The sequence below is a fragment of the Phragmites australis genome, chromosome 5, assembly GCF_958298935.1.
Source record: "Phragmites australis chromosome 5, lpPhrAust1.1, whole genome shotgun sequence".
Classification (NCBI taxonomy): Eukaryota; Viridiplantae; Streptophyta; class Magnoliopsida; order Poales; family Poaceae; genus Phragmites; species Phragmites australis.
In genome coordinates, this window is record NC_084925.1 from 43,474,273 (window position 1) to 43,491,599 (window position 17,327).

Below are 17,327 nucleotides of genomic sequence, written 5' to 3' on the forward strand. Positions count from 1 at the left end.
ATTACAAATTTGGCCTGACGGCCAACAAAAGTATAGCGAAAAGAACTACCCAAGACACAGGCAGCTAGTGTGCGAACGTAACTTCTAACTCTACTCTTCATCTGCGCCTCTATCCTCGACATAGTCAATAGTGGCTTCCTCATCTGAAAGGTAGCAAGAGTGAGTACGAAAGTTACTCAACAAGCCATATACTACTTTAAATGGTTAATAGATGCATAAATGATATTTTAAGGATAAGGCTTTATGATTTAGTTTTAAGCGTAAAGTAGTTTTCTATAGTCATTCAGTTGTATTCTCTACTGATAGCTTTAAAATAGTTTGAAGTGGCTCAAAACCAGGAAACAAGTCATATCTAGGGTTTTTTTGGTCCTGGGAGGGGCTACGTCTCGCTCTGTAGTCCCTATCATCATATCTTGTGTACTTCTAGTACCACACAGATCCTAGCAGATTGAGCGAGAATTCTCATCACACGGATATCTAGTCCACACAGTCACTCATCAAGACACATGCACCTAGAGTCTAATCAAGCGTGACCATGCCTTCGCATGTCCATGACCGTGAACACGATTATTCAAAAAGGTTTATACTCTGTAGAGGTTGTACATTATACCCACGCGATATGCTGAGCCTCCAACCGTTGCAACCGGAGGAGTGAATCATACCGAGACACTACAATCACCTTTCCTTCTGGCCTTTTCTACGAGATACCCCAAGTAACAGAGGCCTTGTACTGAATGATAACCCTGTTTTTAAGTCATTGGTCAGTTCTCGAAACATTCAAATAGAGGGACGAATGGTCACTTGACCCCTCGCTGCTCCCCAGCCTCCTAGTATGATGCCTAACCTAGTCCGGTGAGAGAAAAGTCAAGTCCTACCCATACAGGACGTACAGTTGCACAGGAGTGGCCCATCATGACACAGCAAGATTCGGTGCTTAAACGGCCAGGGTAGGTATCTTCTGGCAGTGAATAACACAAAGGTAACTCAAACCCCCAAGAGCATCCTCGACCGGAGGACCACTCTACCTGCCACCGCCAAAATAGTTTTCACCTATTTTTACACATCTTGTCATATCTCACACGACATCAAGGATTTTACAATCATCACGTAATTCACAAACATCAAGGATTCATAGTATATGAGTTAACATTGGTAACAGTAAATTGTTATCTCCGAAGAGATTTATTTTAAAAACGACATTTACGAGGAGACGCATTCAATTCTAATCATACTAGATATCAAAGCGTCGTCCAACATTAATATAGATAACGATAGGTAACTCCTAGGATTATATGTATTCTGGATGATAATATTTTAGGTAAGCTAATTGTATGATAGGAGTAACTAACATAAGTAGTTTATAAAAGTGCAATACATTACACATGCGATAATATCCCCAGCCATGAAATAGTTAATTAACCTTTTGAGATAAATTAATTAATTTAAAGCTTTATTAATTCAACGTTAATTCTTTACAAGTCCAAAGTCAGTGAAATAAATTTTGCTAGTCTTATTATGACTTGTTCTAACTAGGAAAAATATTTTAATGCATTTAAATCATAATTTTATGGTATTTCATCATATGATTATTGTAATGCATTCTTTTCTTTAGTGATCGTCGAACCGGAAAGTAGCAGGTTATCGCGAGGAGTTTTTGTGGTTGATCTTGATTTGAAGCTAAGTAGCAAGGGAATCATCTAAGCATACCCTACCCATTACTTTGGATCTTGTATGATATAATTTGATAAGTTATGCCATATGTATGTTTGCATGATTAGAGTTCCAGAGTCAGGTGATATGGGTAGAACCTATATTGATTTGTATTACCATTACCTTGAATTCTTGATAATTCCGTATCCTTGTAACATGGGGTTTAACTTGATGTCATCTAACTTAAAGAAATGTCTTATATGCTTAGCAATGCAATAGGTCCTCGGTAGAAGTTGAGCGGTGGAACGTTCCATCGTTCGTGAGCTATATGTTTAATTACATTTACAATGATGACAATGTTGGGTTGGTGATTGTCGAGCGTAAATCCCTGACAGTGGTTCTAGGGTATGTCGGACAATGGGTGCGTGAACGGCGTTTTAGGGACTGAATGTGTTTGTGTGTAGATGAAGGATTCGGGGGCAGTAGGGATTATACAGATTCGGGTCTCCCGGAGGATAATAACCCTATATCCTGTGTTTTGTGTTATAATACATCTCACCTGGTTATAGATGGTGTTCTAGCAGTTTGCTAGAATTAATCTATCTTGGTTACAGACGGGGTCCTCATCCCTTTATATAGTAGGGAGAAGGAGAACTTACAAACGGGCCCTACACAGATGACATCTGCTCATTCTAATATCTAACTCAACTCATCATCACGGAGTACCGGGCATGCCAACTTGCTCTGATGGCTTTGTATATCGTGCTGCCGCGCGCCGTCTTTGCTTAGCCCGTAGAGTCTTATCTTGCTGCATTAATGTAACAGGATGGAACGGTGCCCTTCTGCACCGTCCCCGTCCGCTTACCTCTGCGTCGTTCCCGTCAACTTGCCTTATGTGCCGTCCCCGTCCACTTGCCTCTCTGCGCCCTCTCCGTCCACTTACCCTGCCGGATGGCTGATAATATCCGATCTGTCGTACGACACTGCGTCGACCTGTAGAGCTCACTCCGTAGCCTTTAATGCTACGGGATGGGACAACGCTCTCCTGCGCCGCCCACGACCTTATCCGTTGGGGCCGGTGCTTGGTGAAGAGAAGCGTTCGGGCGAGTGTCCAATCCAGTCCTGTGACCAGGGGGCTGGTCGTGGGTTTGTGTGAAGGCGTAGCGAGATTGGTCACTGGAGGCCTTTCATTGGTCAGGGTAGCTCATCGACCGATTAGCGTTTTTAGGAGATATTCCCCTGGCTGTTTGTACCCTTCGTGGGGCCTGTTAGCCGGGGTACCCTTTTACTTGATACACCGACAGTGATGTAGTTGGATGAGTTGTGAGAATGAGGCGAGATGTGGGCGGTGTTAGAGGTGTTTCTCCTGCCCGGATGTGGAGTTCCTCTGGGTAGGTCGGGAGAGGAACCCGGACACCATAGTCCGCTTGCGTCGTTTAAACACTGTCCATCGGTGCAGTTGGCTTTAGCACTTGTCCGTACTTACAACATACCCGGATATAGGACAGGTGAGCCGAACACCTCTTTAGCTGTGGCTTTTTAGCATGCGGGTCGATGATGTCAGACATGAGGTTGGTTGGGGTATTCAGTTTGCTCCAAGAGTTGTTCTGGATGACCCCTGCACCTATCGGCGCATGATCAAACGGTCGAGGTTTATTGGAAAAGGTTGACACATGTACCCTCTTGTATGCACTTTAGCGGGTGCCACAAGCCGTATGGTCCTCGAGTCGTGTGGGTACAGGAGTACCCCCTATAGAGTGTAAAAACAATTTGAATTGCTATGTTCTCAGTTATGAGCATGCTTCTGTCCATTTGCATCGATCGTAGAGTCACGATTGTAGGAGATATGGGGTATGGATGGTATGTTGGGAGATGGTTCTTTTTTACAGTATGTTCATATGGTTCCACTTACATTTATATACAGGTTGATGACTACATGTTAGAATGGTATATGTGTAGTTGGTTAGGTGTAGATGCTCACACATTGGAGTCAAAGTTGCGTTTACATAAATTTACTTAACTATGTGGTCATTTCCTTGCTAACATCCAAATGCATAATCCTTAGACTCGGATTATTTATAAGTACTTAACATGGACTAAATCTTGCGAGTAACTTCGTACTCACGCTGCTTATTTTCTTTTCAGGTGAAGTTGGGTGCCGGCTATTCTATCCCACCTAGAGCGGTGTGGTGGCGAGTAGTCAATATACTACTCTAACCCTGGTTGGTTGCCTTGTGGGAAAATGGTGCCACCGGTTTTGTTTCTTTAGATGTTTTCCACAGTGTTTCGTGTATGTTTACGATAGAATATTACCCTGTGTTTTATCTAATGCACTAACTTGTAATATTATGTATCATAGTTAATTTTGGTGTTGTGATATTCATGTTGCTAAAGGTATGTGTGAGTAATAGTTTTTCTGGGAGTTACAAATGCACACATACCAGGATTGCCAGAATTAGAATTGGGTTAATAATTGGCGGTTACGATCTTTGTGATGAGATGTGGGTTAGCACGTGGCTCATCTTGTTAAAAGATCGTCCCTAATGATTAATTCGAATTTAATTTGGATGGGTCCTGACAGGTCCCCAGTTCGGGCAGGCTCCTGTCGAGCTTTTACTCGATGGACAGCGGCAAAGGGATGACGGTGAGCTTGTGGGTTTTCTCGGCAGCTTGTTGGGGGAGAAATAGCTATGGCAGAGCTGCGGTGGAGAGCAATGGCGCGACGGTAGTGAAAGGGGAAAAAGGGGGAGGAGAGAGGTCGGGGCTACGCCTTCTGTAGCCCTACGACTCAGCTTGAGGCGGTGCTGGGCTCGTGCCGTCATGCGGTCATCGGTGAGTAGTGCGGCGGTGAGTTCGCGTGGGGTGCCCACCTTAATCCCCGCGGCATAGCCACACTGCACCCTCCATGCGCATGCGCGGGCGCAGAAGTCGCATGACTGCAAGCGCTTGGGCAGCGTGCTGTGAGGGCAGAGAGAGAAGAGAGAGCGAGAGAGCAGAGGGCTTTGCAGCGCATTCAATGCTTTGTTCGCGATATTTCCCGTGGGGGGGGGGGAGCGGTAGTCACGATGGTGGTGCGCGAACAGTGCGGCACGGCGATGCGCTGGAGGAGGGAGATGACACAAGAGGATGAGTGACGCGTGGACGGTCGGGCTCACGTGTGCACGGAGGTGAGCAGGAGACACATGTGGAAGCTAGGCTAGCAGCATTGTTGTGGCCCAGGCGCGGGAGAGGGAAGAGGGGAAGGGAGCCGGGCCGGTTGGGCTGGCTGGATGGGCTACGCTGAGAGGGAAAAAAAGGAAAGATGGCCCAAGAAGAGAAAGAGATTAGGCCTGAGGTAAAATAGAGAAAAGGAAAAGCAAAAATACTTTTGGGATAAATTCAAATGAGGGATTTGAATTTGGATTTAGGAGTAAAGCTCCGAGTTTTGGAAGATAATTTGAATCAAAACGATTTGAATTCAAATTGTAGTTGAGCTAAATGGAAACTAAGAGTAGATATGAATTTGAGAGACATTCAAATTCTAATCTCTACACCAAGAACCACAACAACAGTAAACCAAATATATATGAATAAACTTAATGCATGGGTTTATTTTGAAAGTAAGGTGTTGTTTCGGAGTACTTAACCAACCTAATATATATGAATATATACGTACCGATATATATATATATATATATATATATATATACTCATATACACTTTTACTTGATGTTTATTTGGTTTAATTAATTACAAAATTTTTAATTTGATATGAATTTTGCAATTAACTAATATGCTAAAACTCAAGACGTTGCAATGGTCTTGTTTAGCACGGCTTATTGTTGGTTTCTGTTTTTTTTAGAAGTTATAAGCTGAAACATATATGTTGCCTTATTATTGGTTTTTGATAAGCTGAAAAGCTAGTTTTTGAAATGAATTAAAAGTTGATAAGCTGAATGAGAATGACTTTTGAAAAGCTGATATACTGAGAACTTAAAAATTTCTCATAAAAATCTACAATTTTTAGCATAAGATATAAACAACTTTCAATAAAAATCGCTTTTCAATAAAAATTAATAAATTTTAGCTGTGCCAAATAAAACATACGGGTAGATGGAGGGAAAACGGTTTCTGTGTCTTCACGCATCAACTATCGTTTCTGTTATTATTGCTGTTGTCATTGTTGTTGCTTTGTGAGGACATTGTACCACGCTTTTGGGCGCTCTGTTGACGTGACAAATCCTCCGTGACTAGCTAAGGGCTCCATTAAATTGTTGTCCTCTTCACCTTACCTCACCCTCAGAGGGTTTTTATTACAGGCCGCATGCATGCTTGCTATTTTACCAGTTCTTTTATTTTAAGGTCGACCAATTTACAGGCTCTTTCATTCAGCTTGTTTGCATTGTAACTTTTTTTTTTCTGAAATGAAATTTCCACTGTACTCAACTACACAGTCTTACGTATATTCTAACTTTACGCAAAGCCGCATGGTGCTATCATTAATTTTATAGATCTCATGGTGCTTATCCTGCTATCCACTGTGGCTAGACGCAGGGGCAGATCTTCAGGAGGCGTGAGTCAGGTCCCCTACCCTCTGATGTTCTATAGAGACGAATGAGAAATGAAAGGAATAGGAAGAGGAGAGGCTAGGGAAGGAGGAGATAGATGAGCTTCTAACAGTTCATTCTGTATCGGCTACTTGCTATGCGCCCGTACCGTCCGACGGCTATAATGGAGACAAGGTGGCCTGAAATCAGCTAAAGTGACATCAACATTTGTTGACAGTCCTATTTGCCTGTAAAGATGGAAAAGTTGAACACCAACACCATCGCTCGCTCTTGCACCAATACAATACTGGTGATGAGGACCACATCCACTAGGTTTTTTTTTTTCAAAAGAAAAAAAAAGCTTCTCGGCCATCCTCTACTTAATTGGCCGAGAGGATTCTATGGATCTGAAAACATTGCATTGCATGCATGGAGCTGTGCATCTATGACAGACTGCAGAGGACATGTCGGGAGAGGAAAGATCACATCGTCACTCTAGATTTCTCAAAGGAAAAGAAAAGAAAAGAAAATTATCACTTGGCTAGAAACAATAAATCATCATACAGGCTTAGGGATGCTTATGTTATAATACATAAGTTTAGCCTATTATATTTGTATAATTCTAAATAAACCTCAGAGGTCTAACTTATAAAGTAGGTGTGTTTATTTAATTCTACCTTGCTAGTTAAGGTGAATAAAGATTAATTTAAAAGGATTTCTCTTCTCTATTCATTTAGCATGTGTGGATGAGAGGACTAAAAGAACATGCACGCTCGCTCAGCTCGCCTCATTAGGCCAGGTCATGGCGTCGGTGGAGGGCGTAGGCACACGCCACCTGCGTGAATGGTTCTCCGAAATCGGGTCTAGCTGCTTGCACAGGTGTGATCTCTTTTTACCGTTTTATTCCTTTTGTTACGTGGGCAAACGGATAAATATATAAAAATCGTGTCGGTCAAGACTCTGATAGTGGTGGTGTAACGACTACGATCGTGGTGCATCTTAACCGCGTGACTCTCCCTCTCTATATATTTATCAACCGTCGTACAAAGGATAGACGCAAGTTGCATACACGCAATTAGTGTTTTATCAATTTCTCTCTACCATGTCATCGGACGTAGTCTACTCCATCCCGCTGCGTCGACGTGCACCGACGAACGGAGAGCAGGTCTCCGGAACCTGTCGTTCTTAGGATCCTGCACCGGAAAAGAGCGAATAAGATTTTTGTGAAGCGCTCATCGCAGCTGCTCATGATATGCTTACTCTACATCATCGTGTGCTACTTCGTCTATATTGCCACCGTCATCGTCGTCTGCTATATCGAGATAAACTTTGACTACTTTATCTTCGTCATCGCCTACTATATCGACATCACGAGGGTTTTTCATCATACGTCGCCATCGAATACATACACTACAATCCTACTCAAGTGTTTAATTGAGTGAAGTAATCGATATACTAATTGAGTGAGCTAGTCAAGATTGATTGAGATTGGTCGAATCATAGTTGATTCTACTTGAATCTTATCAAAACTTATCCAAACTAATTGATAATTAATTATCTACATCTATTTATATCCATATTATATTAAAACTTAAATTAAATCAAATTTGAAAGTGCTATTATTTCGAACAGCTTTCCCCGCTAGCTCTCCGTGTCTCACACATGCTCGCCCTGAGGCTCCTGTCTCTCCTTATATATATACTCGTAAAGCGGAGCAACGAGACCAAGGAGAACACTGTTGATCCCCACAGGCAGGCCAGAAAGGCTCCATCACTTGCACAGCCTCCTCACTTCACAGATCTGGCCACCCGGCAAACTAATCATTGCACCATAAATTTCCCATCTACACAAGCACTTTATACAGGGTGGAGAGAAAGCAAGAAGTGAAATAAAAAGAAGAGAAAACGGAGAAGCAGCAAAGACTGATAATGGATCTAGTGAGTGAGCAGCTTGCTAGAGAGAGCACTTACGCAAGGAAAATACATAATTTTTTTGCTCTTTTCATCACACACTGGCCATCTAGCACACAAGCAAACTCAAAACAATCTACAAAGACTAGCCGATGACAAGCACGATTCGAGAGGTTGATCAACAACATCACGATGGAGGACAGAAGCTTGAGTTCGTATGGAGTATGTCAATTTGAGTCCCAAGTCTCCCCCATCGGTCACCTCATCATAGCTCCTGCAGTGAATCAAACAAATCGATGATGAGACAAGATATCGTTCAACGCTCAACTGTGTACTCATGCTGCATGCAGTAGATGCCAACCTGATTGGACGCGGCCATGTCGGTGACCATGTCGGCGTCGGCGATGGCCTCGTCGCTCTTCTTGGCCGCACCGTGGCCGCCGCTGACCACGCAGAGCGCCTTCCGCAGGCCGAGCATCTCCTTCCACCGGCTGGACCCCTTGGTCGAGGCCCTCTCGTCGTCGTCGGCGCCTCCAGCACGGAGCTCATCGCGGAGCGTGGTGGGCGGTCGGCCGGCGAAAGCGCCGCCGCTCTTGAGGGGCAGGATCCTGCCCTTGGAGAAGAGCTCGTCGGCGGCCATCATGGGGTGGCTGCCCACCGAGAACTCGAAGTTAAGGTCCTCCTGGCAGCGCAGGCTCATCGCCCGGTTCTGCACCGGCGGCGGCGGCGGCTCGACTGCGAAGTCGCTGGAGAAGGAGATGCGCGGGCCCATCGCCACCGGTGGCTGCGGCCCGCCGCTGAACCCCGCTGCGCCGTCCGGGCGGTACATGTTGATGCACGCCATCCCGTCGTGTTTCTGGTGGTCGTGGGCGTGGCCTGATCTCCTCGCGCGCTTCTGCTCCCTCTCGTGTGATGTCTCCTCCACTGTGAGCTGAGCTGAGCTGAGCTGAGCGTGCAGCGCAGGGGTGGTGGGGGCTTTTAAAAGGTAGTGGTGTGTGCGAGTGCGAGTAGAAACGGTGCACTGCCGATTGGGCGGTCACTGTAGTGTTTATATAATGGAGAGGAGAGAGCCAGGGGAATGCGTGGCATGGAGCTCTCGGGTAGATGGGCGATGCAATTGTTTAGCACCGCCAAGAGTAAATGGCGATGATTGAGGTGCAGTGCAGAATGTGATTTGTATTCTTTTTCCCCAGTGAATTACTGACAATGTTTCCGCAGCATGAAAATAGAATATCAAGACGATCATATGTTGATTGATGTTTTTTTTTTTCAAAACAAGCTCAGTTGATATTGTTAATACTGTGTAATTGATTGCCACATATACAGTACTACATTCGTTGTCTTTTGCTGAGTGGAAATTGGCACTATAAAGGCCTCCAGTACACCATTTTGATTTCCATCTTTCCAAGCTGGGCAAGGCCTTAATTTCTTTTTAAAAATGTTTACAAGAATATATGAAAAAAAAAGTAATGATAGGGAACCCTTTTTTTCCTGAGATTCCGCTGGTATCATTTCATACGTCTAGTCCGAGTAATCACTGAAGATTGAATGCAGGCATTACATAAAGAGGACAGAGTGTAAACTGTTTGGAAACTCTTGTTTCACATTTCAGGGATGATATATGCTATTCCTAGCATGAGAAAGAAGAGAGTCGTTCCCAAACCAACTCTTGACTTTTCTTTTCTGTCAACTTTGGGATAAGAAGGTTGGGTTGTTGGTATGCGATCTCGAGGGGATGGATCACACGTCTCGATACGGATCGGATACATGGACATACGTGAGGTGCTCATGGTCATGGGGGGAAGAATCAAGAGCGTCGGTGTCAGAAATATATTTTTTTCTCCTTATAAAAAGGGTACAATTGCTTGGATAGGTGGCAAATGCTGGTGCTTAGTTTGACTACGGTCAAACTATATTTGTTCAGGACTCCATGCATGTTCCTTGGCGATATCGTGAAGGTATAAACCAAATTGGTGGTTGGATAAATTGAATCTTGCTACCCGCCCCTCTTCAGTAGTTCCGCACGTGGTTCCGGCACCGTGAGCTGTAGCTTCTCTTTTTCTTCGACTGATGTTTATCCAGAATCTACTCCCTCCGTTAAAACTCCGTTAAAAAATTGTATGTGTATTTTTAGGCTCGTTTTTAAAGTTAGATTTTGATTAAGATTTTCTCATAAATATATCATTTATAGTTACAGAATATATATAGTATAAAATTATTTTAAATTATAAACTTTATTATATAATTTTTATGTACTAGATATTTCTATAATTTGATTAAATGTTAATCAAAGTATATAAAATTTAACTTTTTCAAAAAAAATAAGACTATTCATTGTGCTGTGTTCGTTTACCTCTGAGCAAGCAAAAGCGTGGACTGCAAAGTACAATGGGAACTCGCCGACCAAAAAAAATCAAAATACCCACTTATTTTACCTCCGAGCCTGAAATGCAAACCTCGAACTATCATTGCATCCAAATTGCATGCACTGATCACATTTTCAGTACTATATTATTCGATGTTTTCGATATCAACTTGGTCTCAAATGCATATATTTGGGAATCAGAATCACCTCTTGATGTGGTGGAGGCGTGAGATATAAGTTTACGCATCAAGATCATATCTTAATGCCCACAAAACGTACTAGAAAAAAAAGAATAATGATATTAATTGTTTGACAAAAAAAGTCATTTCACTTGTCAAAGTTTCTAATCGTTAAGTACACGCATTTTAGGACGACAAAGAGATCTAGCAACAAACACAGTCATCACTAGCTAGAGTTTATAATGAAATGATGATAAGTAAGCTGACTATAAGGTCTGGCAGCCAGCCAATCGTACAGAAACCTGGAGGACCATTGTTTGCTGTATACCACCGTCTGCCAGGCCCAACACGCCGACTTTTTATCAATGAGGATAATCAATATTCGGTACGGTTCATAATATCGAGGTCCTACGTCGAAGGCGATAAGAATCGATCTTATCGCCGTCTAGATTTTGTTCGCTACTAGCAGCATAAGATTATTAGTGTTTACCGAGCAGCATCTAACACCAGCTCCAGCAGATCTGAATCTAATGCAACAATGATATGGTGAGAGAAATGTATATTCTAAATTTACCGATAATTTTAAGGTATTACATCACGGTTTCTTAGTATGTATGTGAATTCGAGGGAAATGAAAAAGTAATAGAAGGTAGAAAATACGATAGTTGTTAAAGATGAAAAAAATAAGAAATGTTGTAATAGTATTAGAAGATACTATAATAATATTATAGTGAACAAAATTTTAGAACAAATACTGAAGATGACCTAATAATTGAGTAGTATGAATCAAAAAGCTAACCTTTTCTGCATTCCCAAAGGTGGAGTACAAGCATCCATCCATAATTGCAGGGGAGATTAGCAAGGCTCCAAGGCGTAGACAACAGTCTGCAGGACGAGGGGATTGGAGGCTTCGTTCATGAACCGAATACCAAGGAACAGTGTGGCCGTACGGTCCAACCGCCGACGGTGCGGGGGTGTAGGCCGGTGGTAGCTTTCTTGCCGTGGATTAGGGACCACCTGCAACTGCTGAGAACCTGAGGAGAAAGCGACCGTCATTAGAAGTGAACAAATATGATGTTCAGGAAGAAAGCGACTCCGTGTCAAGATCTCTAAATGCAGGGTAACCTGTGATCAAAACAGATTAAGAGTACAAAAGGCAAGCAAGAATCGGATAACTTTATATGACTCCAACCTTAGACAGGATGGCGTAATTTCTTTCAGAAGCATCTGGTGGTGATGTAATTAGAAAAAGGGGTTATAGATTCGTGAAGACAGGCATGCAAAAGAAAAGCCGGACAATGCCAATGTTGGTTAAATCAAGTTGATTTGTTGGAAGCTAGAAATTGAAACAATAAGTAGAAACTGAAATTCTGTACCGTCCAAGTTACATTTGAACCGAGAGGAACAGGCATCAGTGGTCATTATTTCTACCTAATTTCTGATGGTTCAAATTTGACCACTGAAATAGAAAATTTTAACCTGGCAGCTATAGTAAAATGAGCACAATCATAATTATGAAGAAAAAAAATGCTAGCATACAAATGTCCTGAAGTAGAATCAGGCAATAGCTGAGCACAAACAGGGGGAGAAGGTTGGTGACAAAATCATTTGACTGATACTTGACTGGTTTGTTATTAGCCAGGGTGAGCTGGCGACATCGACCTCTCGGAATAGGACCATGTGATCCCCAATAATCCTCCTCATTTTGGTTCCACCTCCATGACCAGGCAATGATAACGACTTCTTGGTCTTGTACCTCCTTCAAGTGACAACGGACCAGTCAAGCGTCCTTGTTCCATTGTAATGCTGATCCTATTTGCAATCAATTACAACAGTGCCTCTATTATAGGACCATTTTAAATTCTAACTTGGTTTTATGATTTTACGTAAAGATGTCTAAATGGATCGTGCAACATGGATTGGCTCGAGATATGATACTGTTGGCACGGCTCAAGTACGGTCCGACTCGAGCTTAGATGGGCCGGACCGGCATAGTACGAGGCCTCGGGCCGTGCCTGGGCTGAGCGTGCGGCACGACAGGTGGGCACGGCCCGACCCAGATATTTCGGGCTGGCACGGGCATGCAACGGCCTAGGAGGCACGGTTGGCACAGCACGGTCGGCCCGGCACAACACGACCCAGTGTGCCGGCTCGGCACGCGGCGGCTCAGGCGGCACGGCACGGCACGGCCCAGTGGGCACGCCTGGGCCGATAGTAGCCATTGCGGGCCCAGCCAGCACGAGGGGGCATGACGGGCACACGGGGGCTTTTTGAATTTTATAGCCGTTTTGTGACCGTTTAAGCTCCAAAAAATTCAAAAAAATTGCAAAAATCACCATTTTTCACCTATAAATATAAGAGCACCCTGCCCTTCCATTCCACACCAGCAACATCATTTTCTATCTTGTTTCCTCCTCTCATTCTTGTCTCAAAGTTCTTGAGAATTAGAGATAATTTGGTAAAATTATTTTGAATTGTTGCAAAAAATTCGAGCAATTCCAAAACAGTCATCCTGCTAACCTGTTGTCTTGAAGTTAAAGAAATCTAGATGATTTTTTTGCATCGTTGTTTAGTCTTATTTTATTATTAGTTTTATTACTTGATTATTTCTAACTCTGAATATTTGTAATTTTTGTAGTGTCATTCGACATTGATCATGGATGCCGATGATCATGATACATCCATAGATCATGATTTTTTTTCTCCAAGGACTCACAGGGGACTACGGCCCCTTAGATACCAGTGCTGCAGGTGATGATGGACCCTACGGTGAATCTCCGGTTGGTTCACATGCAGGTGATGGAGCAGCACCTCCATCGTCAGGCTCTACAAGAGCGCACACATTAGCAAGCACCGGGTCTAAAAGATCACGAGCCAATACTTCCAAAATTTGGCAAGACTTTGAAAGGTTCTACAAAGAGGAAGATAGGGTAAGTGTCAGGTATGCTAGGTGTTATATTTGCAAACATGAATTATCTGCAAAGCTCTCGGGTGGAACGGGGCACTTGGCACGCCACAAGTTGCAAGTGAAAGAGTGGAGCAGTCATGATACAGACGGTGTTGCAGTACAACCCCGACAGCTCTGTTCGTCATTGGAAGTACAACTCCGCCAATGCTTGAAAAGAGCTATGTCGTTTCATTGCAAGAGCGAATTTACTACTCAATATCGGTAAGTCTGCTGTATTTAAAGATTACATTAAGGAAGCTCATAATCCTAGGTTCACGCATGTTTCTAGATAGACAACTAGTAGGGATATGGTAAAATACTACAATGCGTGTCGTAGCAAGCTTAAAGAAATGTTGCAAACATTTACATTTTTAGTTGCTTTGACCTCGGACATATGGGCAGGTAGGGCTAGAGAGGACTATCTTAGTGTGGTTGCTCATTTTGTTAATAATGATTGGAAATTAGAAAAGAGAATAATAGGTTTTCGATTGATTGACAACGTGTGTACCGGTGAAAATATTGCTAAAAAAATATCTCAAGTAGTTGCAGACTTTGGTCTCACGAATAAAATATTTTCTATCACTTTAGATAATACCGGTGCAAATTCTAGAGCAATGAATATTCTTACTACGCTGTTTAGTACCTATACTGAATCTTTCTTGTTACATCAACGTTGTGCTTGTCATATTATCAATCTTATAGTAAAATCCGGTTTGAAAAGGTTATCGCAATACCTAGACGATTTTCATACTGTAATATCTTCTATGAACTCTAACCAACGAATTGCAGCATATAAACAGTATTATGTGGCAATGGGTGTGCGTCCACGTAAGTTTATTGTGGACATACCGGTAAGATGGAACTCTACTTTCTTGATACTCAAAAATATTATACCATATAAAAGCACATTTGATGTGTTTATTCATACACATTACCATCAGCATGGGGTCAAACTTTACTCACGGAAACACATTGGTATGTTGCCGAAAGGATACTGGAGTTTCTTGAATTTTTTATGATTTAACTGTGAGTTTATCAGGAGTTTATTATCCAACATCTTGTTTAGTAGTGCATAATATTGTTGAAATTTTTACTCATTTAAACAACTATGAAAATAACAATCTTCTAAGAGGTTGTGTAGTTCCTATGAAATCTAAATTCTTAAAGTATTCCTTTATTGTACACATTTGCCTTTATTTTAGATCCTAGAGCTAAATTTGTAGCTTTCTGTAGAGTTCTCGCAATTTTACGTGATGCTCTTGGCGACGATTATTCTAATTATTATACTAATGTTTGTTCTAAGTTATTCGAAGTTTATAGTAAATATGAAACAAAATATAGCGGAGTTCGTCTGCAACGACCTCCACTAGCATCCACAACAAGTAAGAAGATGACAACGTAGGGGAAAATATTTGGTGCAGGTTCTTAATCAAGAAGTTCAGACTCTTCGTCACGATCGTTTACGAGCGTCAAAATTCCAACATCTGGAGGGGAGCTAACTACCTTCATCAACAGTGACGTTATCAGTCATGAACAAGAAAACTTCAACATACTACAATAGTGGTATGAGCACAAGACGAATTATCCAGTGCTTTCATTGTTACCATGAGATTTGTTAACGGTTCCTGTATCTACAGTTTTTTCTGAGGCTACCTTCAGTCTTACTAGAAGGATAATCGAAGAGAAAAGAACAAATCTGTCAAGTGAGATGGTTGAAATACTCACCATAGTAAAAGATTGGGAACAAGCTGAAGCACGAATGCAACACACTGTAGAAAACACTGAGTTTGAAGAATCATTCCAAAATTTGTATCTAGATGTTGATGAGAACGTGTAATTTTAAATTTTTTGAGCTAGGTTATACTCTTTTTTCCTTTGCTAGAAAGATTTTTAATGAGGCAACCTATCAATTAAGCTCATTTTTAGAATTAATTATGTGTCCCTATTTTTTCAAAAACGATCCCCACGGCTCCACCCACCTCTCGTCTTGGTCTATAAATACCATCTCAAACTCTATGTGATCTCATCGGCCACCCATCTCTGTTTTCCTAGTTGCTAGCCAAGTAGCCAGTAACCACTTCACATCAAGAAATCAATTCCATATTTCAATTAATGGATCAAGACGCCGAGAACTCGCGTGCATGGTCATGGGTGTGGCAACATTTTGAACAGATCTTTAGAGAAATTAACGGGGAATAGGTAAGATTTACTAAGTGTAATATATGCAGCAATAAATTAGGTGCTAGATCTCCAAATAGAACGAGACACTTGAGGAAGCATATTAAATATTGCAAGCAAAATTATAAGGTTTCTAATAAAACCATTAATTTTCGAAGCATAATCATATGTTGTACTCTTTTTTTCTTCTAGTAGAAAAGTTTTTAACGAGACAACCAATCAATAAAGCTCTTATTTATTTATTTTCTATAATTTTTTTGATTTTTTAGAATTTTTTAGCTATTATTTTTTATTTTTTCCTATTTTCGGAGTGTTGGCGAGCCGAACGTGCCTCCACTGTGCCGACCGAACCCGTCATGCCGATCGGGCCCGTCGTGCCGACCGAGCCCGTCGTGCCGTGGGCTGGCCCAACAAGGTGGAAGATGGGCTGTGCCGTGGGCCGACCCGGCAAGGTGGAAAATGGGCCGTGCTGTGGACCGAGGACGCGGCACACGAGCCGGCACGACACGCCCGTTACAATAATCGGGCCGTACCAAGCTGAGCCTGTGCCGGACCGGCCCGAGTGGCCTATTTGATCATCTCTGATTCTACGGAGGAACACATGTTAACAGCTGGAGTGTTGTATGGCAGCACCGCAGCACGACGAAGTGGTCAGCATCCCTGTTCTTAAATTTATGCTAGAATCATGCACCATGAAACATATTTTCCAAAAACGTACTACATGAAGCATGATTCTTATGCTGAGCAAGGAAATTGACGCATTCCGCAGAAGTCAGCAAAAAAGGGTCTGTCTCAACTAGAATGCTTGTTGATTTTGTAAAACTAACATTTTTAGCCCAAGCTTAAGATTCAGTTATGCGGTGTTCTAAAGTGTTGTCAGTTGTCACTACTCACTAGTTATAAAAAAATAGTAATTTAATTTTTCAAACTACCAGTCGATAAAATAATCATGTGTTAAACAAACTTATTTGAAATGCACGTGATCTAAAAAATAGATCATAAGGTTGAGGTAACCGACTATTAATGTTCCGCTGTCCTCTCCCTTTGGGTGCCAATGAGTATTAAGAATATGGACTTAGTTAGGCAATAGAAACATGTCAAATTTAACACTTGCCTCCATTCCCCTAACAAACACAGTTTCATTAGGAGCTAGGACATTAGTTTGACTGTGACACAGTTATATCCAGGACAACAATCTATGCTGCAAAGGTTGAAAAAATTGGACCTTCTTAATGTCTAAACTCCAAAGCACAAGGCACCAGTGGAACGGGGAAAAGACAAAGGCACAGCATGTGGAATCATGACCAATTTTTTTCACCATGATATGAAAACGAGTTTCTGCAGATTCCAATTAAGATTCTGTACCCGATGTCCTTACAACGAGAAGGCCATATTTGCAACAAATGATGATCCCATAGATCAGAAGTTCAGAATCACCTCAAGTAAATGAAATTAAACCATGATTCAAGGGGAGAAGAATCTATCAGGAGACTCTCACAAATTAACTTGCATGAAGACCCGAAGTAGAAGTACCTCATAATGGTCAAACCGACAACATTTAGGCAAAGCTCT

General features: G+C 42.2%; 1 protein-coding gene across 1 annotated transcript; it reads right to left on the minus strand.

Moving 5' to 3' along the window:
- Window positions 1-7,967: 7,967 nt before the first annotated feature.
- Window positions 7,968-9,169, minus strand: LOC133919861 (uncharacterized). The gene is made up of 2 exons (XM_062364403.1): window positions 8,448-9,169; window positions 7,968-8,360 (listed from the first exon to the last, which is right to left on the minus strand). The coding sequence occupies exons 1-2, from the start codon at window positions 8,928-8,930 to the stop codon at window positions 8,352-8,354; spliced, it is 492 nt and encodes a 163-aa protein (XP_062220387.1). The 5' UTR covers window positions 8,931-9,169; the 3' UTR covers window positions 7,968-8,351.
- Window positions 9,170-17,327: the final 8,158 nt, after the last annotated feature.